The 26833-nt window shown below is 42.8% G+C and overlaps 1 protein-coding gene across 1 annotated transcript in view; it reads right to left on the reverse strand.

Moving 5' to 3' along the window:
* Positions 1-26833, reverse strand: part of IGFBP2 (insulin like growth factor binding protein 2) — a 120663-nt gene that overhangs the window by 19549 nt on the left and 74281 nt on the right. Inside the window, exon 2 of the mRNA XM_088455786.1 lies at positions 3383-3594. Coding sequence (XP_088311912.1) covers positions 3383-3594 — 212 coding nt within the window. The remainder of the gene's footprint in view (positions 1-3382; positions 3595-26833) is intronic.

Raw genomic sequence — 26833 nt, forward strand, 5'->3', positions numbered from 1 at the left:
ACTTACAACGACAATAATGGATAACAGTCTATAAATGAATCCTTATGTATGTTAACTATCCTAACGCTTGCTGGCCAGAAGCTAAACTTTAATGAATTAATAAAGTATCAAGTCTTTCTAAGTGTACACTGCGTTGCCCGGGATACTGGTTAATCCAATTGTCCTTAGCCTGTTTTGTAACAAGACTGGCTCCGCTGGTAAGGAATGTAAGGCAGAGTTATTCCTAACTGCAAATGCTCTTTGTATCCTAGACAGCTGCCATATACTGAGACCCAGTTACTGTCTGTACACTCCAAAGCAGCACCTGGGAGGGGGGTGATGAGACACGTTGCGGAAAATGTCACTGCATCTGTAAATTTAGTCCCTAGGCTCAGTTTGCTGCAATATCCCGGAAGTAGCTCGGCTTTCCCTATTGCTACCAATTATCAATAGCCTTTTCTGAAGATTTTGGCCGGCTGCCAGCTCCTGCTACAAAGTTACTATTTCGGTCAAACCACGCAGTAATAATAGGGGGACGAGTGGCTGACAATGTCAATGCGACTGTGACTTTGTAACATAGGTCTGCTTAAATGGGGAGTTAAATTGAAGCAGTCTCTTGCGCTTGTGGGAGGGGACACTATTATATGCTGCCCCACCAGACTCTCCGGCACTGGTGTAAATGGGGGGAGTTTTATAGGTTCCACTAGAACAGGGGTTAATGGGGGAAAGTTTATCAGTCCCGCTAGCAAAGGGGTCCTTGGCTGTATACTTTGGGTAACTGAGGGTACATATGGCTGGTAGTGACAAGGATGCTGATTAGCCTCTTACCCCCGCCGTGATCAGCCTTAATGTGCGATCTCCGTGCCTCTCTCAGGGTCTGTCACCACCTCCGATGAGTCTCTCCTGCTCCGCCTCCGGACACGCCTCCACTCTCCCCGGAAGCCATCAATCAGACTCTTGAGGGGTGGGGAATCTCACAGGAAAGCAGCTCCGTTACTGCCACTGGTTCCTTCGTGCTGACAGCCGCCGATCAGCTCCAATTGGCGGTACATGCCTGCTGCACAAGTCTCCTCTCTTAGCATGCTCCTTCTGGACTCACTAACTGCCTGTTACCTCAGGAGAGGCCGCTCTGCAACTGTCATAACTGTCCCCCTCAGCCACCTGCAGATGGTTCCAGCACGAGTCATATGACCTGCTGCTGACTCACCACATGCTCCCTGTGTACCAGAACATATATTTTGTTTTTATAGGGGTTTTAAATACATTAGTGATACCCACCATAGGCTTAAACACAATGTTTTGGTGGGGTATCGCAGATGCCACTCTGCCGTTACACAGACGCAAGCCATGCTGGGAGTGGTAGTGTTTCTGTACTCTGCCCACGGTTCTAGGAAGTAGTGTTGTCTGGGCGTAAGAACAACAACTCCCAGAGCTATGTGCATACACAGACAGTGACACACAGTGCTTCACTCACACACACTACTACTGTCAGCCCAGAAATAACCATGCTGTTGGAGTCTGACTGGGACCTGCGGGCAGCAGCAGGCACACAGTCACTGCTTTGGGCTCTGTGTGTGAGCATTTTGGTGGGGATTGTATTCATATTATCTGTGTTATATTATGGGTCACTGATGGCATTAATTGCATGCTCCCTATATTATATGGCAATAATTGCTCTCTGGATAATATGGTCATCACTGCATTGTCTCTGTATAACATAACAACCACTGCAATGCACTCTGTATAATATTGGCACTGTAACACTTTCTGCCACACCCCCTCAATTTGCTAGCCACGCCTTAAGTTTTACGCTGCCTCACTCCAGTGGGCCCTACCATTGAATTCCCCCTGTGGGCCCTTCATGACCCATTCCGACACTGCATGGGCGCCATATTCCTGGAGACCTGCACATACGCAGTAGACTCTGGCACCAACCAGAGTCTACTGAGCTGCCAGAGAGGAGGGGTCCATACGAAGACAGCACATGGGCTCTCTCCTGTCTTAAAACACCTCTGCTCCTCTGTCTTTACTGCACAATTATGTACCCTCTGACATCACTGCAAAGTTACAGATGCCTCTTCATCAGTGGCGGTTTCTACCTATACCAGTCTAGGGGTGCTGCCCGGGTTGCAGTTTAGGTCATCACTAACCCAAACTCCAGAGTCCTTAGTATTGCGCATTCGCAGAAACCAGGCTCGGGGAAAAAAATAAACGGTAATTAAAATTTAAAAAATGTGCATACGCAGCTGGAGTATAACAGCTTGTAGCCAGTAGAAGCACATAACCGCCAGCAATCGGCACAGAGCAGGTTTCCTGCTGGAAGCTCTTTCTGTGCTGATCACACTCTGGACTCGCAGGCCCACAGGTGGAGGGGTTTCCTCCACTGAGGCTGCCAGTCTGTGAGATTAGCAGTTAAGGCTTCCAATAGGAAGCCACTACACTGCAAACACAGAACACATGCAGGGCAGGTCTACACAGGGGGACTGTCTCCTGCTTCCTGCTGTGCCTGCCCTGCTAAGGCTGATTTCCCTAATGCCGGTGTGGGGGATTCCAGGCCCAGGACTGGCACCGGACCTCACTGGGGACTTGCAGTGGCAGATTTTTACTGGGTGGGCTGCAGTCCCGCAGCCCCTAGGTAGAATCCGCCACTGATCCTCATACATTCTTGCTGCAGTCATGCCATACAGCACCTCTTAGCGCGGCAGGTCTTGGGCAACTCGGCTAGCACCAGTCATCTTTTTTGTTCACAAATGCTTCTTAGTCGCAATGTGATGTGACAAGTATGCACCAGGACACTGTGCTGATTAATTTGATATGAGACTCTTATATATCTGAGTGCGACTTAGTTTGAATTTGTTTATGGAATGCTACGATGCATTTATGAATGATACAAACTCAGTCGCACACAGAAATACAAGTGTCTCATATCAAATTAATTAGCACAGTCTCCTGGTGCATCCTTGTCACATCACATTGCAACTAAGACGCATTTTCAGGTGAAAAATACACTATTTTAGATGTCTGGCACTAGCAGAGTCTTGCGGTACCTGCCGTATTGAGGCTACATGTATAAGGAGGACACATCTGTATATGCTCCTCTGATATCACTGTCCTCTTATATACTCCTGTTACATCACTGCACATTTGCATACATGTCTGACATCATTGCACAGTTATTTATACTCCTCTGACATCCCTGCACAAATATATACTTTTCTGACATCACTTTATAATTGTATACTCCTCTTACGTCAGTGGCACAATTATATACTCCTGTGGCATCATCATGCCTAGCTATATACTCACTGCACTTAATGTACCTAACTGATGGCCTGTGATGGCCTCTGTTACAGTAAGCAGCCATTATGTTATATACAGGCAATGAGTTGTATCTGCAGCTTACCCTGGGAGCTGGATGTCTTGTGTTCTTCTTTTCATCATGAGGGTTCTTGTTGGTTTTGGATCTGTGTTGCTCACTGGCTCTTTCACGGTTAACAGCTTGTTCTTTTATTGGAGGTCTTATAGGTTTCCTTGGGTAGATATCACCATTTGCCATTGGTCCTGCATCCAAGTTATTCTCAGCGAGCGTGCCATCTGAGCGCTCCTCAGCGATGTCTAGGCAGAAGAAGAAATCTGGATGAGTCTCCCTTATGGCTACTTCTGTATTGTACAGAATACATTAAAAAAAAAAAAAAGTGTCAGGCGTTTATGATATTATCCTGGCCATAGTTCCAAAAGCCCGGACTTTGGAAGTACTGACCAAATCCATGCCATACAAAGGAGTGTGGTCTATTAAAAGTGGGCTTGGCTTGGCTAGAAAGTCATTTGGCAGATTAGGGTGTTTTATTTACATTTTTATTGCTAGAAGCAGAACTTTTGCCATTAATTAACTGGTTTGCATTTAATAATATTTTACAAACTGCCTGTATCTCTAGACGAGATGTAGTCAGCATCCTGGTGTGCGTGATGTTGACGGTCCAAATACCGGCACCGAAATCCCGACAGGTCGGGATCCCGGTACCAGTATCCCCACCGTCGACCCTAGACACCTAGTTGTTTTAACACTGCTTATATTCCTGGTAAACTATCAATAAATGATTCACGGTTACTTTATTATAACACGACAGGTACACATTATAGAGAGGCTCCATCCTATTCTTCAAGTGTATACTTATTATACTACCAATTAGTGTACACCTTAAACAGGTTGGGGGAACCTGTTGTTATTGAAATAAAGTGTCTCTTATGAGCACCTAACAATTATTGTTTGTTTTGCATGAAACAGTGAGGCGAGCCGTGGAAATGTCTGACCTCACAATGGCCCTGATTCAGACCCGCTCGCAGCTGCTGGCCGCTCGCTGGGTCTGTGGGCATTTTTTTTTCTCTCCGGACGCTCACAAAGCTGTGGGAGACCACCCACAGCTTGTGCTAGCGACCAGGAGACCATCGCGACCATCGGCCTTGTGACAGGACCCTACGGCAGGGTCTACGCTGCCACAAGGCCGAGTGGACTTCCTGCTCCAATAGAGCAGAAAGTCCACTACTGACATCAGTAGTGATGTCAGTCAGCCCTCCTACAAACGTCAGGCGTTTCTAAGGGAACGCCTGCGTTTTTCCGGCCACCCCCCTACCCGCCCACAAAACAGGGCGAGCTGTCAATCAACATCAACAGCCGCCCCGTCTTGTTGCGAGTCCCGTAGCGACTGAACTTCAGTCGCTCAGCGGGGCTCGCGCACGCCGGCACTTGCGCATGCGCAGTGGGCAACCATCGGGCCGCTTGCGAGCGGCACTGAAACGGGCCCAATGTGTAGACAAGAGGTGCATTTTAAATAAGGAAAATGGACCACATAATGGTTGTAAATGATGGATCACACCACCTTAAGGGCATGATTCTGAGTCAGGCGGTCTGTGTCTTATGCTTATTCCACGGGCGATTTTTCAAATACTGAGACGCCCCCTTGCAACATCTTTAGAAGCACCATTAGGTGCACCATCAAAACTTGTACCAGCTCTATGGCAGGTGCAGGTTCCCCTTCTGGACATGGACCCCTGTTTGAGTGACTGTGCGTCTTTGGAAGCAGCCTCTATCAGTTACACGTCCAACAACAAGCGCACATCTGCCTAGCCACACCCTGTAACCTCCCAGGATGCCCACTAAAAACCACATTCCTTGTATTCAAATTCGTTTTGCGACAAGAATCGGGACGCATGTGCAGTGAGACTCAGATGCATGTGCAGTACTTAAAGCATTGGGCAACTGAGTGAATATCGACACAGCACGTGACTCAGAATCAGGCCCTTTCCTGTCACTTTAGATGAGATCCTCAGTCTTCTCTTCCAATAGCTCTTCCCCTGACCTGGTCCCCTCAACTCCTTCAGTTCCCTCTCCCTCAATGGATGCTTACACCCACTCGCCTCTTTAGCCTCTCTCTCTCCTAACAAATCATCTCCTCACACTTCAAACATGTCGTCATCACCCCAACCCTAAACATGCCTTCTCTTGACACTACTTCCCCAGTGCCAAACTACTCCAGCAACTTTTGTACAATTGCCTTACTCACTTCCTATCTTCTCACTGCTACTTGACACTCTAAAATAAGGCTTCCATCCTCTCCACTCCAAATCTGCCCTTGATAAAGTGACTAACAACCTACTCATGGCTAAGTCTAAGGGCTGCTTCTACATTCTCGTCCCCCTTGACCTCTCTGCTTTTTTTGACACAGTCAACCACCCTCTTCACAAAATCACTTATTTTCTTAGCCCTTTGCTATACTGTGCTCTCCTGGATCTCCTCCTACCTATCTGAATGTCCATGTCCATTACCTTCAGTGTCTTAACTTCTACCATGCTCTCCCCGGCACACCTTTTTCTATTGGGGTTCCACAAGACTCATCATGGGACCCCTGCTGTACTCTCTCTACATCTCTTCACTTGGTGAACTCTTGCATTCCTTTGGCCTTCAATACCACCTTTACACTGATGACACACATATCTACCTCTCGGCTATGAGGAATGTGATTGGTTCTGGCTTTCTTTTAAGATTCACTGCATCCAGGCCTGCTCAAAGGCATGTCCTGTGTTTTGCAGAGATACTATGGATTTTCTTCATGACAGCACAGTACCGGATGAGATTATTAAGTGATGATGTTCTTCTTAGGTGGCGGAAGGGGCTATTCCAATGTTTAGCAGTAAGGCATTTTACAGCAGCCGCAATAGGTGAAAATAATGCCTTGCAGTGTTCAATGAGCTTTTAAAAAGTGGGTGGCACAGAAGTACATTTTCCAACATAGCATTATATATGTTTTAAAGTTTGTCCCAATAAGAAACAAATTTCTTTCAAGTCTCAGATATTTTATCATCATAAACCACAGCCTGTCCCTAAATGTTGTCCTGGATGTTTTGCCCAAAACAAACAATTCACCATTCATCCAGCAGCGACATAGATTTCATTGTGTGTGAAAGAGAACTTAAAACCTAAAAAATGGGGCCAATGGTAGAGTGTGGGAGAGGGCAGGATCTTAAATGTACACAAATTAGTATCTATTCCAAACTTGTGATCTCATTTCATAACAGTTGCAAGGGTAAACAAGGTCGGGACCCAATCTGTGCTCATATAAACAGTATCTTCCCAAAGAAATGTGAGATAACCATGTAAGTCATTGGCTGCAATTTAAGGGGTAAGGATCATTTATTTTTTATTTATAATTTTATATTATTTGTTTACTTTATTGATGACAAATATTATGTAGCAACAAGAAATCTGACATGTCAGTCCCAGAGGGGATCATGTAAATTGTTATTACGTTTGTCCCAGTCACATTAGGTTATATAAACTCTTTCACAATGTTTCACTAGTTGCAAGTTTCCCAAAAGACGTGGTTCTTTCCTTCCTGCCCTTTTTACCCAGATAGTCTTAACTATTACGGTTCTTCCAAACTTGTTATATAAATTGGATATGGCCGAGTAGAAAAATCCTCTTTGATTGTGCCGTATACCGTAATGTGTAAAAGTACACCCACATTTTAGCAAGAGCATTGGATTTGAAGAACAAAATGGCAGCATTTATGCAGGCTCAGACTATTGTGTACCAGCCACCCGCTCACAGTCTTACAGCAAATCAAGCCAAATCTGCTGACTTTTGGGACAGAAATACAGTCCCCCCAAACTGGCACTGTTCTGACAGTTGGGATATATGCCAAATCAGCCTGTAGCGAAAATTCTGAAATTATCAACCATGTTCTACATTATACATAATATTACTATTATTATTTCTATTATCTTTTATTTATATAGTGTCACCATATTGCGCAGTGCTGTAAAGATGATATTTGTCATTCCCATCAGTTCCTGTCCTATTGGATTGTACCGCATAAAGACACAAGTTGAATGTACAAACGCATCACAGATAGCAATAACATGTTTATGCTCTTATGTTGCCCTAAGGTGTATATTTGGTGATTTCTTAAATATTTGATATAAAATATTTACTGCTCTTAGCATTTTCCTATATATTTCTCAATATAATTAGCAGCTCTTGTTCTTTCATTTTATAAATTATTTAAGTATAGACATTTCACAGCAAACCCCAAAAATCCCTCCATCACTCTTCCCTGGAGACAAAATTAAAACTGGTATAAAATTAAGGATTTTAATGCGGTGATCCTGACTATGGGCAAGTTCGTGTCTATATATCTTATTCAATATCATTCAAAATTCATTATACGATATTTTTTTATGGACACTCTCCTTTTCTGTTCTGGGAATTCTCAAGCACTTAAGTTCCAAAACACATCCCTCTCCCCCCAGGCAAAAACCCTGTTCCCATTACAAAAGTCATCTAAACTTATACACTATTCCTGCCATAAGTAAATAATCTAATACCTGCTTACTCACTATATTTTTTTCACAAAGTTTAGATTTCCACCTACCACAAAACAAAAAAATAAACTGTTTGTGGAAGGATATTGCCTTTTTTTCATTTCAAGGGTAAAAAAACGGGCAAAGACAAGAATGTGAAAAACAAAACACCTCACTTTATAAATAAATAAAACTACTGCTTCTTCCCAACTAACATAATAATAAAGGAATTCCCCTTTACACCGCTCATCCAATATCAGATAAGAAACTACTCTTGATTGGCTGCCAGGTGATTAAGTAGGCCGGTTCAATAGAACTTTTGGTGATCCTTGAGAAGGTGCTGTCTGTTCCATGTTTTATATTTTTTCTTTCAAGTATCATTTATCTTTTCCCTATTGGATTATGCCAGACCAAGAAATGAAAGTAAATATTTTTTATGGGTGCACCATTTTTTCATGTATGGTGGCCAAAACTAATTATTACTAATGGGAGCATGATTTATTTCTTTAAGATTGGAGCATTATTAGTTTATTGAGGATAGGTCAACAAATTAATTTATTGAAGATTGATGACATCATTCATTTATTGAGGATTGGAGCAATAGGTTTTCATTTATTACATGGGTAACACTTGTGGCATTACAAGTGCAAGTATGCCCATGTCTATATAATTATCCTATATATCTGCTCACTTTCCTTTGTAAAGGAGTACTAGGCAGAGGTGCCCTGTTTCACCAACCCTTTGTGCTATTCTTCAGTCAGAGAGTGTACAACGTTGCACTATGCGAATATGTTGATCTTCCTGTCTGATTCTGATGCTTCCCTGACTAATATTCTCAATTGGTGGATAAGTTGGTTGTTTCTCTGACCTCTATATAACTTGGAATAAATCGCACATTCTGTAATGGTGCATACACACGGTCAGATTTTTCTTCAGATCTGAACGAGAACAATTTTAAAAATCGTTCAATCGCTCATATCTGAAAAAAAATCTGACATGTGTGCAACAATGAACGATGCGTGTTCCCGTTTGTCAGATAACGATATTTGACATCTGATGTGTTTGCAGTCAGTTTTGTACGATTTCCATTCATTTTAATACAGGCCGAAATCATTCAATCGTTTGCAAATCATTTGCAGATCGTTCAATTGTCCAATCGTTCAGATGTTCAATAGTTCATCTGACATATCTGACCGCGTGTATGCACCTTAAAGGCGGGTATCCACTAATAGATATACAAACGAGAGCACGATTACGACATTGCAATCGTGCTCTCGTTTGTATATCTAGTGATGTGCCTACACTGAGCGTTCACTCGTTCAGTCCAGGCACATCCTTCATCCCCGCACATGCTGAACCTGACGGGATCGTCAGGTTGACCAGCATGTACGGGCGATGTCGGATGTCGTAAGTGACCAGCGGGCATGCGCATCGCTGGTTGCTTCCGACCATGTCGTTAATGTGCAATCGCTTGGTTAAATCGCTAAGTGGATACCCCCTTTAGAGGCAGTGAGTGTACCATTTTAAATTCCTGGGCATTAGACTATGTTTGGTTGAACGTTCATCCACAAATGGAATATCTTAAAACTAGAATGCAGGTTTAGAACAATATGTCCTTGTCACTGACAGACAAAGATAATCTTGTTAAAATGATTGTTCAGCTTAAACTACTCTACATTTTCCAGCAGTCCCAGGAGTCTTCCTGAAGATTAATAGCTATGTCTCCTCTCTGGTCTGGGTAGATTTACATTCTCGATTTATGTTGGCTACACTAACTTGACTTACAGCATTGGGGGGCTTGGAATTGCCACACTATTGTTTGTACTAATATGAGTTTGAACTAGCCTATCTGTAAGTGCTGGATGGTGAGGGTCAGGATATCCATGCCAGGCTCTTAAAATTTTGGAACATTGTAGGCAAGATGCTAGGGGCAGTGGGCCTAGACCTGGACACTCTTCTGTGGGGATCCGCTAGGTTGCCAGAACTTAAGCCTCTGAATGCTAGACCTGTTTGGAGCAAATGGTGAGTGGTCTCTATAGGGCAGTTACATGCTAGGTGTTCTGATTTTGTTGTCTCAAATGGTTATTTCTACCGTTACCTATGACTTAAGTATGCATTGTGCACTGAATTTACTAATGGACCAAGTGCACTACAGGATACCCCTATCAAGAAATTCCTACTAAATCTAAGTTAGAAAACCAGTCTCCTTTATTCTTTACTCTTGACTTTTGGGCGCACTGCATACAGATGCCTTGCCTCACCTTAAATGTAAATTGAAATAAAATATTCTACCAAGCACTTATTTAACACATTAGATAAATAGTTTATATCATTTGCAGTTTAAAAAGATGGGAAACAGGTGGAATGTATCAATATAGACTCACTGAAGTGGGAACAATTACCAATTTATTATACAAAGTAGCAGATTTGTACATTTAAAATAGAATGAAAAAAATCCCACAGTATAACTTTAAATTTAATTATTACAATTCAATGGAGGGAATGTGTAAAATATATATTAAAACAAGGTCACTTTGAGTATTTGGGACAGGGTAAATAAATTATTGGACTTAGCCTCGTACTCATCCCCATTGACACCCCTTTGGAGACATCCTTGTTCCCTATGGGTTGTGTGGGCCCTTACTCGCACCCCTGGGTAGCTGTGGGTGTCACTAGAGTATTACATGTTGTTGAGGATTTTGCCCCTCAAACTTTTGAGGAATTATGCGAAAAATCTGGCCTACAACCGACATACCACTTTGCATATTTACAGATCATTCATTTTATCATATCCCTCAGAAAATCACGTTCCCTCAGGGAACTCAGCTCCTTTGAGAGCCTCTGCACTTACAACCCTGGTCGTAAAGGTACTATTTCCATTCTCTATTCCCTATTAGCCGGGTCCCCCACTGAATTCAAAGAGCCATTTGAAATAGCATGGGAGACTGACCTGGGTAGAAATTTGGATGATGAGGAATGGTCAGATATTCATCAGTTGGTCTCTAAGACGTCCATTAACACCAACCTTAAAGAAACTGCTTACAAACTTTATACCAGATGGTACATGGCCACTGAAAAACTTCATTCCATCTACCCATTGACATCGGACCTTTGTTGGCATCAGTGTGGACATAAAGGCTCCTATTTAAACATTTGGTGTGACTGTCCGCTGATTTCAACGTACTGGGATGAAGTCATGTCGTTGTTAGGTAATATTTTTAGCTCTGCACCTATTAAGGATCCATTACATGTCTTGCTATGTACACCATTTCCTGACACTTCTATATAACAGACTATGTGGTCATGTATTTAACGCTGCCAAAATCTTGATTGCGACTAACTGGAAAAAAACGCATTCGCCCCCCATTCCTGCATTACTCAATAGAATCTGGTACACTGCTTCCATGGAATATATCACTGCTCTATAATTGGTTTGACCCTCATTTTGTACTTTTGAAACTGTTCTATTTGTTTATTTATTATTATTATTTTATCAACCCTGCTGCTCGGTGTCGTCGCCCCCCCCCCCTTTTTTTTTCTTTCCCTCTAATTTTTTTCTCTTATTCTATATTCAATATTGTATTTATTAGATATTAGTGGTTTTTATATCAGATTTTCTCAAACCAAATTCTAGAAAACAAGATAGTTTGATGTCTTTAATTGTTTTTCTTTTCTATGGCTGTATGTTATTATGACTTTTTTTTATTTGTTTGTTATCTACCTTTTGAAAAATAAAGAGATTAAAAAATATATATATATTAAAACATTTATTTGAGTCCAGATGTAATGACCAAAAGTCCAGCTAAAAGCAGTGTCAGATTGGGGCATAAAGGGCCCACCAGGGGAATGCAGTGATAGGGGCCCATGCTTAATGGGTGTGGCCATCCACCAGAGTGGGTGTGGCCAGCCACCATAGTTGCTTGTCAAACAATTAGGCAAATCTTGGTGTAGTTTCTACAGAAGCACATAAAGAACCAATGTATTTTAGTGGTCCTGCTCCACCACGTAACTGACCCTCCAATAGAGTAACAATGTACAATTCAGTGCACAGTTGGTAGTGGGGTCCACCGGGGATTTCCCTGTACCCCTATGGGCCAGTCCGACCCTGGCTGCAAGATTCAGAGGAGAAATGGCAATGTTGACATTTTAAAAAGTTTTACTTCTTTAAGAAGTGCTAAAGTAGAGAACCTCTAATAATCTGTGTGTGATCAATCCACTACTATTTTATCCCTTGAATATGGAACCAGCAGTCCGGTGGTAACAGTGAATCTCTTGTGTAACACGATGATGCAAAGGATCTAAGCCACATCAATCCCACAACCCGTGGGGGCAGTGGGTGGGATCAGACTCCACGACTGGTAGGCACTCCGGCCCGACCCTCAGTAGGGAGCATAGTGGCTGCTACTGCTACTAAGTGCTGCCTATGACAACGTGGCTGGGCACCAGGAAATAGTTCTCACCGGCCATGCAGGTGGTTTTTGGGGAGCGAAGCTGTAAACATGTGTTTCCAGCTCAGGGGAACCTGCTTGCTGGCTCCGGCTAAGGGGGCCATTTATCATTAAATATTTGCGGAGTAGTCTCTGAAAACACATGTTTTTGGGGGATACATGGAAATATTACGTATCCCCAAGATGTATTATGGAGGGATTGCAGCAGATATCTCATACATCTACTGCTGTCCCTCCATTTCTGCTAGCACCGCAACCCCCATAGGTTTCTATAAGGGATGTGAGATGCTATCAGATTTACCAAGTTGCGGAATGTGAAGCTTAGGCCATCTGAAGATGGCATAAGCAGTTGTAGCCTATGGGCTACATATCGCAAACAAACTAGCCAACCTGGCAATGGCCGCCGCGCATGTGTGTTCTGTAGACCATGCATATGCAGGATACTCGGCAGAGGAGTGAAGTGACCACTGATGCGATCACCACTCCCAGCACATTGCAGGGATGGTCTCCTCTTGAAGCCCCTGTCCCTGTGGGTGCATTTTGTTAAATCCCAGCACTATGATCACATCCTGCAAAGCGATCATGGATGCTAATATCGCGCCCACATCGCATTGCAAATTCGATCATTAATAAAGCACATGCGGACTATCAACAGTCTCTGCAGCCAGCAAATATTGCCAAGCCGAAAAAAGGTCAGCAAGACAGAAGCACCTACGTGATCGCAGCTGAAATGGTGCCGTGAGACATCCTAACCGGCACCTCTTGGCTCTTAGCTTTTTAGAGATACATTGATTCTCATATTGCCAAAGGTTACAATTCTTAATTCTGATTTCTAGTTTTATTGTAATAGAAGCTAAATGGATTGCCAATATAGCACTCTGATTTCAACTAACTGTGGTTAAAGTAAGTTTTTTATCCTGAATTTTAATATAGGATTTTTGTTTGAATAAATACACATATTCACATGACTATACTGGTGTGATGGGAATTTTTTATTAGGTATATCAGCGCAGTTATTTATGATTTTCACCTTAAAAGTAGCTAGGAAGGTGACAATGGGATGTTACAGAATGAAGAATGGGGGGATGCTCTGGACAGTTCCCGGGACTCCTCCTCCTCTGTTGGCTTCCAATAAATGACATTTTATATTACATAGGACTTATCGTACTCATGGTCATCTTGACAGTAGTAAGTTGGCTCTCAATTTAGAAGCACATGAATATATGACCCAAAATGGTGCTATTATTATGCAGTATAGGCCCACATGAGCAGAGGCGGGTGGCTTATTATATATTTGCAATTTTGCATATGTGTGTAACTCTGCATTATGATGTAAGATGAATGTCTCTTGAATGTCGCTTACTCATTGCAGTGGGCTGTATTGTATGAATTCTGTGTTTTGTGTTTTTGTCCAGATTAACCCCTCCCTTACATGTACCTCTGTTGGGCCAATAAATCAATTATCTCAAAATACCACTATATATGACATCATATTGATGCGATATATAGTAATGGTTTGTAGCCATTCAGGAAAACTTACCTGTCCAGTGATGTCCACCGATAAAGGGCCCCTCTGTGATCCCGGAAAGCAGTGAGAAGACTGACATATTTGAATTCTGATGTCTTCTTCCCACTGCACACGTGCCGGCAGTGCCTTGTGCTCTAGCAGTCCGTCCACATCACAGGGATACAAGGGGGCACAGAGACTTAAGAGGAGCAGGAGCAGCAAACATATCTGTTCCTTTCTCTGTACAGTGAGGTACACTTTGGATCATTTCGCCATCTCCATATGGCGAAAAGAAATTGAGAAGCGAAATTAAATCAGGAATTTTCCGTTATATTCTAACACTAATCTGGGGCACTGCTGGAGAAATCCTAGACTTCTCCATGGTAAACCCTCCTCTGGATACTATGAGGAAGCACTTATTCTACTAGGATAAATATATTGTATTGTATTACTTTGTTGGTGTGTGTGTGTGTGTGAGTTTCAAATTTCAGCTTTGTTTTTTTTTTATTATTACGTTGTGCGGCAGGACTGCTGTTGTATATTAATGATGGCTAAATATAGTGGTCACACACAATAGCAGCTACACATTAGGAGCCTGGCTTTTATTGCACAGGACTCCAGAGAGACGGCAGGGACCATTATTAATGCTTCCTGGCTACACGCTTAATGCTGCATGGCATTCAATAGCATTCTCTGCAGCATATGGCAACTGCAGTGTTTCAGCATCCAGGCTCCCACTGCAGGAGTTAGGATAACTGATCTGAGAAAAATTAAAATACAAACTAAAACACACCTTCATTTCTAAGTGGAATAACTTTCCCTGAACTACATGAATAAACTACACATTCATTATAATAATAAATGAGAAAGGGGACAATATCTGAAAATCATGACAATATTTTTTGTCCAATTTAGTCACAATTTTGTCACAAAACTATATAAAAATGCTTTCACAGGAAAAAAAATCACTTGGATACAGAAACACATGAAACAGTTAGGGGTCTATTTACTAAGCCTTGGATGGAGACAAAGTGAATGAAAATAAAGTACCAGCCAATCGCCTTCTAACTGCCAGGTCACAGGCTGTGTTTGAAAAATGACAGTTAGGAGCTGATTGGCTGGTACGTTTTCTTTCTACACTTTATTTCCATCCAAGGCTTAGTAAATAAACCCATAATTTTGTTTGACAAGCACATAGTAAAAATGTTCAAAATGGTTTGGTCTCGCCAGTTAAGTAGAGAGGGTACCTGGAATTGACAGGTCCTGTTCATCTCAAGGTTGATAGCGGCTACAGTCCTGGCACTCATGTTATTTCTGCCACTAGTGATAGTAACTAGAAGGTAATTAAGAAGGCCAAAAAGAACTTTGTAGGGTCAAACATACCCTATATTATGGCAGCTGGACAGCTCGGTTTAGGATGAGTCATGAAGGCAGTCGATTTGCTTTTAAACAACAAGGTCTAATTGCTCAGTAGCTCAGACAGGGTTAGTGGCTGTTTTACCAAAAGGGCCAAAAGCTGTATCTCCGTTTACAATAGGATTCTTTGATGGTGATAGGGTTTTTAGCATTTCACTCAATACAATAAAGGTGTTTTTTTCCTTTTGTATTGCAAAGCGCGTTTAAAAGGTACTTGGACTGCCACAATACCTATTCTGTTATTGCCACCTAAGGATTGCAAATAACAGAATAAATAATAAAATGCTTTATTGTTAGTATAATTAAAAAAAAGCCTAGGGTTTAGACTTACTAAAGCTTCTTAAAATGAAAAGTGGTGGTGTTGCCTATAGCAGCCAATAAATCAGATTCTACCTATCATTTCTCTATTGCATCCTAGAAAATAGATAGACAGAATCTGATTGGTTTAAAATAATTTTTATCTAATTTTTAAATTTGTATTTTTTTCATAGCTCCTTCTGCACATGTGGAAATCTGCAAAGACTGGCCCGGTGAAGTGGTAAGTTAACCTCTGCCATTAGGCCCCTGCCCCAAGCTCTAATTGCCCAGTAGACTAGCCAATATGAGAGCAGTGTTATGGTATAATAAGTGTCCTGTAATGATACATGCTGACTAGTATTTCGCTATGGCTGCATTCTTTAGAGGACGTTCTTATAAGAGCCAAGCCTGCAGGAACCTGCTCGGTTCCATCTCACAGTCAGCTCTACACAACATCTCGTGAGTTTCTGAAAGAACAGCTAATCACCGCTCAGTGCCAATACAATCCTTGGATTATCCGTTGTTTACACAGTGATTATAGCATATGGCATGCATCCATGGCCATCAGCACATTTAACATTCCTGTGCAAAAGCGACATACTCAACCCCAGCTCCCACTAAGGAGCATACTCTTCATTTTAAGAGAGGGAACTCGGGCGTGTGACTTCTTGTTTATGAGCAAAACTTTTGGTTCTTGGTTTAACCTTATCAGTGTCCACGGATGTTAGAGATGATGGCAGAGGACCTGCATGTTTTCACTGATTTATGATATGTGTCCAGTATCCCCCCACAAATGTCCCCTTATGGCAAGGATGGGGAACCTCAGGCCCGGGGGCCGTATAAGACCCTGGAATCATTTAGTCTGGCCCTCTGAGCTTTTTTCTGCTAGCCTCATCTGGATAACAGGGTGCATATAAAGGCACCCTGCAGCCAGAATCTATGCAGTAGTGCTGCATGGAGCATCCTTAGGATGCTTCAGATGGTCACACCGCTGCCTTACAGCTCCCTGGAGCATCCTCAGGATGCTCCAAGCATTGCTGTAATCTCTGGTGATTGTGGCCCCGTCCCCGTGTGACATCACCCGGAGGGGGCATGGTCTGAACCGGGCCCGCAAATAATATTATACTGTATATATCAAAATGGTCCTCAGCAGAAAAAAAGGTTCCCCACCTCTGCCTTATGGTAATTGTTAAAGATATTTAGAATTTTAAAGCCAAACCCACTAAGATTAAGAAAAAAAAATATTTTCTGTGTTATTCAGATTTGTTTTACATGTGCAGAACACATACAGAATAGTTGTCCAAGCAGGTGCGTATCTATAATGGGTGCAGGGTGTGCAGGGAACACGGGCCCCTGGGTCCAGGAGGGCCCTGCACCGCACACCCTGCACCCATAGAATTACTTACCTCTCCGGACTCCCACGTCAGCGCGGGGGTCCGGCGCTGTAAAAACTATGAGAAAATGGCCGTGGAGTTGAGCCTTATTTTCTGTCTGAGTCGTACCACCCATGCGACCCAATTTTGTTCTTATAGAGTCGCAGTACAGAATTAGATGCATAGTACCAGCATTGTATTAGAAATATATGCTGCGTTCCTGGCTGGTGACAATGGGGTGTAAATTTAGATGCATGGAGATGTTATGTCTTATGGGAGTGTTGCGGCCATGTTGTTAATAGTGGTTGTGTACAGCAACCCAGATTCATGCCCGTAGCAGGCCATATTCAGATGTATAATCTGCACCTGCCAAAGGGCTGGTGCAAGTTTCTTTGGTGCGACCGATGGAGCGACTGAAGATGCACCAAGCTGTATTCAGCTTCTAAAGATACCTAAAGTGAGTGTCTCAGTTCTTGCACATTCGGAGAGACAGTTGTACACCAGGGAAGGGCTTTGTAGTTGTATTAGCATAAAGTCATAGACACGACTGCGGCAAACTACGCACAGGCAGTCGTGGATCAGAATCAGGCCCACAGTGTTGGTTTTCCCAAAATAAGTTTTTTGGAATTATTTAAGTAAATATGCCCTGAAATATATATACATACATACAATTATACACCATACAGCCCACTTGTTTAAGTTCCCTTGGACCCCAGAGCCTTAATCAAGCCCTGAGTGAACCAAGTGGTACTTCATCATGCAAGTATAACAGACAGAAAGAATGAGTCAGCATTAAATGTACAGTACCCGACAGTCACCGCAACGATTGCTCGTACATGGACAAGGCACTTCTTCTGTTATGAAGTTGTGAAAGCAGTTGGGAAGCTGACGGACAGAATTCCGACCATTGGCTTCCCGACTGTCTAATCCCGGCAAGGGGTTAAATGACAGGCGTTGAAATCCAGACGTCTGTAATTTTACCTACGCCGGGAGATCAATACCCGGCTTACCGATCGAAGGTAAACCGGTCGCCGGGCATGGACAGCCGGCGGGGGGGGGAGGGTTTGGTTTAGGGTTCCCGGGGGGGGGCTTAGGGTTAGGCACTTCCTCGGAGTTTAGGGTTAGGCTAGAGGAAGGGAGGGTTAGGGTTAGGCACCTCTGGGGGGGAGGTTAGGGTTAGGCACCCCCCGGGGTTTAGGTGGCTGGGAAGGGGGGGTTAAGTTTAGACACTTAGTTACCCTAAGAACAATCAGGATTTCCTAATCTGTCGGGCTTCCGCTGTCAGGATTGGAAACCGTCGGCCATGCGGCCGGCGGTAAATCATACTGAATCCTGAAGTTGGTTCATGTCAATAAAGCTGTGTGTTCCTGTAAATGTCAGTCAAAGTCCTAACTTCAAGTTGGGACAATTACTGTGAATTACAGATCAATGGCAAAACAGTTGTTAGAAACATTGAAGACGTATTATTTCTACCAGATCTAGGAACCAATCTGATTGCCATCAGTGTACTAGAGAAGAAGGGATACAAGGTCCAAATAACAAAGGGAAACTGTGTTGTGTACAATAAAATAGTAACTGTAATTGCAACAGCAACCCAATACCAACAACTGTACATCCAAAACAATGAGGAGTGTTGTGTGATGGTGGCTTCTGCTTCCAACCAGGCTTTGGAACTATGACATAGGAGACTGGGATGGTGACGAAAATGTCAGTAAAGGACCCAGAGAGACCATAGGGTGAAAGCTGCATGAATGGCAAGTAGACACGTTGCCCCTTTCCAAAGTCCATGTCCAGAGCTAAGGCATCAATGGAATTTGTGCAAATGGCCAATGATGTAAACAGAGGGCCTGATTCAGAGATGAACACAATGGCGATTATGTATGCAGATCGAATGATTGTTTGCCATCACACATGTGTATATGTCTCACTGTGTGTGCGCAGCATTCGCTTTGCGATTACGGACACCCATGGGAACCAATTGCAAGTGATACGTTTGGGGGTGGTAACGGGGGTGATCAGAAAAAAGCAAGTTTGTTTTTGCATATAAATGCCATTACATGGGCGTGCATAAATTAACCCTTGCAATATCCTGCAGCATGAGAGCCCTCTGTGTGTCAGGAGAGCAGCCGAGTCTGCGGCAGGTGAGGCCTGCTGCAAGGGCAAGATGGCCGCTCGATGTCGACATTGTACGCATGTGAGTGAAAGGGCAAACAGAACAATCATTAAAAAAGCATAGACTATGTTAAGCGATGCAGGTCTGGTCAAAAAATTCTGTTCAGAGGCATTCCCAACTATGGGGTACTTCAAGAATTGAGTACCTACAGTTACAGTCAAAGATAAAATAACATTGGAGGCATGGTACTATAAAAATCCAAGTGTCAATCATCTCTGTGTCCTTGGGTGTAAAGCACATTCCCATATCCATAAAGAAAAGAAATGCAGGTTAGATCACATGTCCAACTCATGTATCATGCTTGTTTATTGTCAAGAAAGGATGCAGATTGTGGGACATTGTCAAAAGCTCATATAATCAAGAGCCGTAGTGTTTCACAAAACATTTTCAACTAAAGACAAGCTGGATATTGCCACACCAAAAAAATGTGTGATGCTGGAAGTGTGTCTGAAACTGAAACCAAAAATACAAGTGAGAAATCACAGCGCAGGAGCAACAAAAGTAGACCACCTAGGAGATACAGCAAAGAGTTTGTTAACTTTGTCTGCTGTAGACCTCAAACTTTTCAAGAAGCAAAGTCAAGTAGCAACTGGGAAGAATTGAAATCAGCCATAGACCAGGAGCTTACAACCTTGAATGACAATAACAGCTGGCCTATTGTAGACAGTCAAAAACAAGTGGCTCTTCTGCAAGAAGCAAAACCCTGATGGAAATCTTGCTTGCTACAAAGCTTCACTTGTTGCCATGGGTTACATCCAGAAATCAGTCATTGACTATTAAGAGATCTTTTCACCTGTTGCATTGTACAGTACAGTATATTATGTATGGTCATTGCTATATCGACTATTAATGATTTGCTACTCTACCAATTGGACTTTGATTTAGCCATCTTAAACTGTGAGCTAATGGAGGAATTTTACATGGAGTCACCAGAACATTACAAAGTTAATGCATTTCCAGAGGGAAAAGTTTGTCTGCTAAAGAAATCATTGTATCAGCTAAAACAAAGTGGGCGCTGCTAGTAAGCTTGGCAGATTATTGCTAGAAATTGACTTTGTACATTCTAAAACTGATCACTGTACTATAAGTGGAAGGAAAAAAACATTCATAATAGCTTTATTGCTTGTGGGCCAAGAAAGCCAGATAGCCAAAGTTAAATTGTTTCTTAATGAATGGTTCAGACTCAAACACCATGGGCTGGCAGACCAACTGCTGGGTCTGAGGATCATACAAAATTTGAATGCTGGGACTGTTACTATAGACCAACAAGGCTATATTGAGGCAATGATTATTATGTTTGGAATGGCACACTAAACCTGTCAGCACACCAACTGACAAAAGCACAAAAATAAAAAGGCTATGGGGTAAATGTCAGATTTTACCCACCTATGCTCGCTGCAAGATTTCAGAGAGTTTGCATAGTAACTCACTGGATGTACAGTAATAGGCTGTGATTAAGAAGCTACCAATGTTAATCTCCCATGACTTCCAGGGTGTTTTAAAAGCTAAACTCAGGGGCTTTTTCTGACAGAAACCATTGTATGTTAGAAATCAATCGACTTTGACCTCATTAACCCTTTATAAGCCTTGTTTGTGCATATTAAGTTTGAGAGCATTGGGGAGGAGATAGAAGAAGGACAAAGGAGAGGAATATTAAGAGGCTCATTTGCTGAGGAGCATTCAAAGAACAAGAATTAGATCTGTTGTGCAATTTAATAATTTTTTGGGGGGATATTATATTTGAATTGTATTGAACAGTAATGTATATGCTTAAATTTTTATTTTGTAATTTGCTTAAAACCATAGAGCACACACTTTATTTTTTACAAATTAACAAAAATTGTGGTTGACTTAAAAATGTTAATAGATATAACATGCATTACGCTACATCTGCCAAATTACTTACAAAATAATTAACATATCAGACATTTCTCAAAGGACAATATTGTTAATGTTTACGGACAGCACTTTACAGGAAGAATGGTTGTACAACTATATCACACTAAAATAAAATTAACATTAAGAGGGATATTCAATATGAAACGTTAACTTCACTGTCGAAGTTAACGTTTCATGTCGGAGTTTTTTCCTGCGTTAAAGTCTGGTGCGCGCTCCCGCTTATCCCCGTATTCAATATAAAATTAGCGAAAACGGGAAACTCCGAAGTTGGATTTGCGTAAAGTTACGAATTTTTCCTTAAAATAATTGTAAGACCCCCCTAAAGTTGTAAAAACATGGGGAAACACTATGGGTACCCCCGTTTTAGCCTTTAATTGAAAGTCGGGGATTTAAATAGCCACAGCAGGTGTTTTTTCCCGACATTGAAGAAGTGATGCAGAAGAGCACTTAGGTTATTTTTTTCATTTTTTTAAGTGGTCCCATCAAATTTGGGGTACATGAAAATGGGTACTAGCATATTTTTAAGTCCCTAAAGGTAATTTTTTAAAATTCAGCAAAAATGCACCTGCCGCTACTTTGCGCAATGAATAAAACACCTGCCTCATACTTGGGAACCCCACCAGAAATAATTTCGTTAGTTTGGTAATTTTTTTACCTAATTTTTTTGTTTTAACCCCTCAAAAAAAAATTTATTTTTTTTAACGGTGTCCCGATTTTTTTACGGACATTTTTTTTTAACATTTCCTTTTAAGGGGACATTCCCAAAACTACAGGCTATTTTTTATAAGCCTACACTCCCAATCCCCTATTCTGCATTTTTTTCACTTGCTATAGTGATTTGAAAAATGATCCCTATTTTTTAAAAAAATGAACCTTGACCCCATTTAAGGAAAAAAACGGTAATTTTCGGGAAATATGCCTGGGACCCCCCTAAAGATGTCCAGACATGGGGGATCACTATGGGTAACCCCGTTTTTGCCTGCAAAAGAAAGTCGGGTTTTTAAATAGCTTTGCCAGGTGTTTTTTCCTGCCGCGGCTATAAGAAACCCCGACTTCCTTCAGTAGTTAAAAATGGGGGTACCCATAGTGATCCCCCATATCTAGATATCATTAGGGTGGTCCCTAGAATATTCTCTGAAAATTGCCGTTTTTGATAAACTGTAAAAAAAATCTGTCAAAATTTAGAAAAAAAATGACATAAGGTCCCCCCCCCCAAAAGCCAAACCAGCCCCAGGCTTGCCAGCCAGTGGTGGTTTCTAAAAATACGGGGAACAAAATGTGTAGGGTTCCACCGTATTTTAGAAACCAACACCAGGCTGCAGGGACTAGTGCTGGTTTTAAATATAGGGGGCAAAAACGACGTGGGGTACCCCCTATATTTAAGACCAGCACCAGACCCAACCGACCGGGGTGTAATGCCACAGCCTGGAGACCCAATCACCGGGGCTCCAGGTCCAAAGCATTACACCCCAAGTCGGTCAGCGCAAGCCGGTGATCTCGGGGGAGTTGGGGCTCATCCCCAAAAAAGGGTCCCCCCTCTCCCGAGCACCACAGGTTTGCGCTGAAGCCTGGGGCTCATCCCCATACCCCTGGAGCGGTGGGTTTGGGGGTAATAGAGGGGCCAAATAATGTAAGACTATTGTAATTTACAGTGGAACTACAAGTGCCAGCATGCCTACCATTTTGCACTTGTGGAACTACAAGTGCCAGCAGACATGCGGCACCTGTAATTTCACTGTAAAATAAATAGTTAAAAAAAGACAAAACACACACACCGTGCCCAGTATAAGTTTATTACACACACCTACCCATTCACACATACTTACCTATACCAGAAGTTTCTGTCCCCTTCTCCAGTAGATCCTTACAACTTGGCCCTGTAAGGAAGATTTCATACTCACCTACATCCAGCGCTGGTCTCCGCAGTAATCCATGGGATTTAAAAATAAAAAAACGCATTTAGCCGATCCACGCTACAAGCTATCTGTATGTGTGTTGTCACACATACAGATAGCTCCCGAATGGCTGCTGACGGCACCTCACGGGCATTGCAGTCCCGTTAGCCAATCAGCGGCAGCGCTCACTGTAGTTCCCACGTGGGCGAGTCACACCACGTAGGAACTGTCAGTTGCTGGAGCCAATCAGCGGGCGCTCTACAGTGAGCGCTGCCGCTGATTGGCTGACGGGACTGCAATGCCCCGTGAAGTGCCGATAGCAGGCATTCGGGAGCTATCTGTATGTGTGGCAACACACATGCAGATAGCTTGTAGTGTGGTTTGGCTAAATGCGTTTTTTTATTTTTAAATCCCATGGATTACTGCGGAGACCAGCGCTGGATGTAGGTGAGTATGAAATCTTTCTTGCAGGGCCAGGTACCATGGATTTCTACTTGACAAGGGGACCGAACATCTGGTATAGGTAAGTATGTGTGAATGGGTAGGTGTATGTAATAAACTTATACTGGGCACGGTGTGTGTGTTTTGTCTTTTTTTAACTATTTATTTTACAGTGAAATTACAGGTGCCGCATGTCTGCTGGCACTTGTAGTTCCACAAGTGCAAAATGGCAGGCATGCACTTGTAGTTCCACTGTAAATTACAATAGTCTTACATTATTTGGCCCCCCTATTACCCCCATACCCACCGCTCCAGGGGTATGGGGATGAGCCCCAGGCTTCAGCGTAAGCCTGTGGTGCTCGGGAGAGGTGGACCCTTTTCTGGGAGGTCCCAGACTCCCCCGAGATCACCGGCTTGCGCTGACCAACTTGCGGTGTAATGCTTTGGACCTGGAGCCCCGGCGATTGGGTCTCCGGGCTGTGGCATTACACCTCGGTCGCTTGGGTCTGGTGCTGGTCTTAAATATAGGGGGTACTCCACGTCGTTTTTGCCCCCTATATTTAAAACCAGCACTAGTTCCTGCAGCCTTGGGTTGGTTTCTAAAATACGGTGGAACCCTACACTTTTTGTTCCCCGTATTTTTAGAAACCACCACTGGCTGCAAGCCTGGGGCTGGTTTGGCTTTTGGGGGGGGACCTTATGTCATTTTTTTTCTAAATTTTTTTTTTAAAGGTTAACAAAAACGGGAATTTTCGGGAAATATTCTAGGGACCCCCCTAATGATGTCTAGACATGGGGGATCACTATGGGTACCCCCATTTTTAACTCCTGAAGGAAGTCGGGGTTTCTAATAGCCGCGGACAGTGCATAAATGCGACTTTGAAGAAAGTGGTGCAGTAGAGAATTTAGAATTTTTTTTTGCGAAAAATAACTATGCCCAGCAAATTTGGGGTACTTGAAAATGGGGCTCAGTATATTTTAAAGTTGCAAAAGAGATTTGAAAAAATCAAGAAAAACCCACTTGCGCAAGGAGCTGCAATGAAAAAAACACCTGGGGCATACTTGGGGACACCCCCAGTCAAGTTCGCTATTTTTTAACTTTGTTCCCCAACATTTTTTTTTTTGGCCCCCAAATTCAAAGTGCTTTTTTTGGGGTGTCCCGATTTTTTTTTTTTTGACACAGATCGTTTCAAGGGGTCATTCTGAAGGGTGCAGGCTATTTTTTTTAAACCTGCACCCCTAAACCCCAATTCTGCACTTTTTTCGCCACCTATTCAGTGGTGAAAAGTTATCCCTGTTTTTTATCAAAGACTTTTCAAAACTGCGATAAGTCTCTGAAATTGAATACGGTGTAAAAGTAAAACCTGCGATAATGACCTCATACCTCCGATATTAACGCAAAAACGGACTTATCGCTCCCATATTGAATACCCCTGTAAATCTTAACACAAGTGGGTTTTTGGTAGTGCAATAACTTGTGGCCAGGTTTCTGTAGCCTATGAATGTGTTTAATGGGCCACTTATGTGAGATAATAGGAATTATATGTCAGATTTCATTAATCTTATTTGCCTGAGGAGAGTATATTGTTTGGTGAGTTAGTCTGGTGAGTTTATGGCGAGTTTGCAACTCTCTGCCTTTTCCATCCGGCGAGTTGTATGTTTAACATTAGAAATACTGTATCTGTGTGTTGTGTTGCAGTGAACGGTCAATGCGAGATTCAGACGAGTTGTATTACATACAACTAATTCAATCTCGCCAGAATCTCACAGGAATCTCACACATTTGTCAAACTCACACTCTATTACATTTACTGCTATGTGTACAACAACAGAGGCAGATATAGAGGAAATGAGAGGAATTCCTTATCAAAGTGCCATTGGAATTTTAGTGTAAGTTTTGGCACACATTCAGATATCAATCATGAAGTCATGTTAGCCAATTTGCAATGAATCCTATAAGAGAGAATTGGATTGTTGTTTACAGTTTGTAAAAATTGGATGTTCAGCTTTACAAGCTTTCTTTGATGCCAATTGTGGATCATATGTCGATGACAGATGTTTCTACCCTGGATACCTATTCACTTTGGCAGACACAGCCATCAGCTGAGCTAGTAGGAAACAGCCTACTGTTGCCTTATCCACTACTGAGGCGGAGTACATGACAGTGACGTCGTTGTCACTAAAGGAGACTTGGTGTGAATTGTTAAAAAAAAAAACTTACCTGGACCCAGGGTGATCGGTGATGTCCTCTGGGGCTCTAATTATCAGGTCTCCCGGCTCCTGAACTGTGACCCTATTCGTAATGCGAATTTACGAAATATTGGGCTTAGCCAATGAGCGGCTCCTCCACACGGGTCCCAGCCAATGAGCGACCACTAATGGAAGCTGCCGCTGATTGGCTGGTGCCCCAGCACTAATGATAGCTCAAGCTCAGAGCTGTCATTAGCGATACTGTAACAATATGCTGTAGCGTCTTGTTACAGTGTTTCCGGGGTCCTCTTTGGAATACTGCGAAGAACATTGTGGGACAAAAGGTGAGTATTGGATCTTTTTTTCAGGTACAACCATTGGATACTTTACATTGAGAAGGGGATGTGAACATCTGGGAGCAGGTGAGTATGTATGTGTATGTATGTATGTAAGTATGTAATAAAACTTTATTTTCACGGTGTGTGTGTCTTGTTTTTTTTTACACATTTCATTACAGATGAACTACAGGTACTAGTGGCCCCTTAATGCCCTGCATGCTGGTACTTGTGGTTCTCCAAGTACCAGCATGCAGGGGAGGCTTGCTGGAACCTGCAGTTCTACTGTAAAGACAATGTTGTTAATTCAGTTTTTAACACTACACCTACACTATCAACCTGTCATCCACCACCATGGGGTGGTGGGGATAGCCCCGGGCTCTCAGCCTAGGCCAGGGGTGCCCTGGAGAGGGGGTCCCCTTTATTGGAAGGGTCCCCAACTCCCCAGGGATCCCTGGCCTGGGCTGACCACGGTCAGGGCTGATGCTGCGGCTGGGGGGCCCAGGGAAAGGGCAGCCCTGGCTGTGGCATCAGCCCCCACTAGAAAGGGTCCAGTGCTGGTTTTAATTTTAGGGGTACCCCTATGCAAATTTTTTACCCCTATAATTAAAACCAGGACTGGCTCTGCAGCCTGGTGCTGGTACCTAATTTACGGTGGAACCCTACTCGTTTGTTCCCCGTAATTTTAGGTACCAGGACAGGCTGGCAAGTCCTGGGCTGGTTAAGCTTTAGGGAGGGGACCTTATGGAATTTTTTTTTCTAATTATTTAACCCGTTTTTTTACAGGTCTTAACACACAAGCAGCTTATACATAGCTCACTGATATGTGCAGGCTGCTTGCTCGGGTGAGTTTGGAAGAGAGAAAACACTGCAATCTCAGGTGAGTAATCTCACTTAAGCTCACCTCTAAACTCTCCTCTAAACTCGCAATTTGGAAGAAAAAACTCAATCTGCTCCACCATCGAAAAACTCACTTTCAGCTAAACTCACTTCTTAGTAAATTTGCGAGTTTGATAAGGGAAA

This window comes from Taudactylus pleione, unplaced genomic scaffold (genome assembly GCF_031769625.1).
Source record: "Taudactylus pleione unplaced genomic scaffold, aTauple2 ptg000671l, whole genome shotgun sequence".
In the NCBI taxonomy this organism is placed as follows: domain Eukaryota; kingdom Metazoa; phylum Chordata; class Amphibia; order Anura; family Myobatrachidae; genus Taudactylus; species Taudactylus pleione.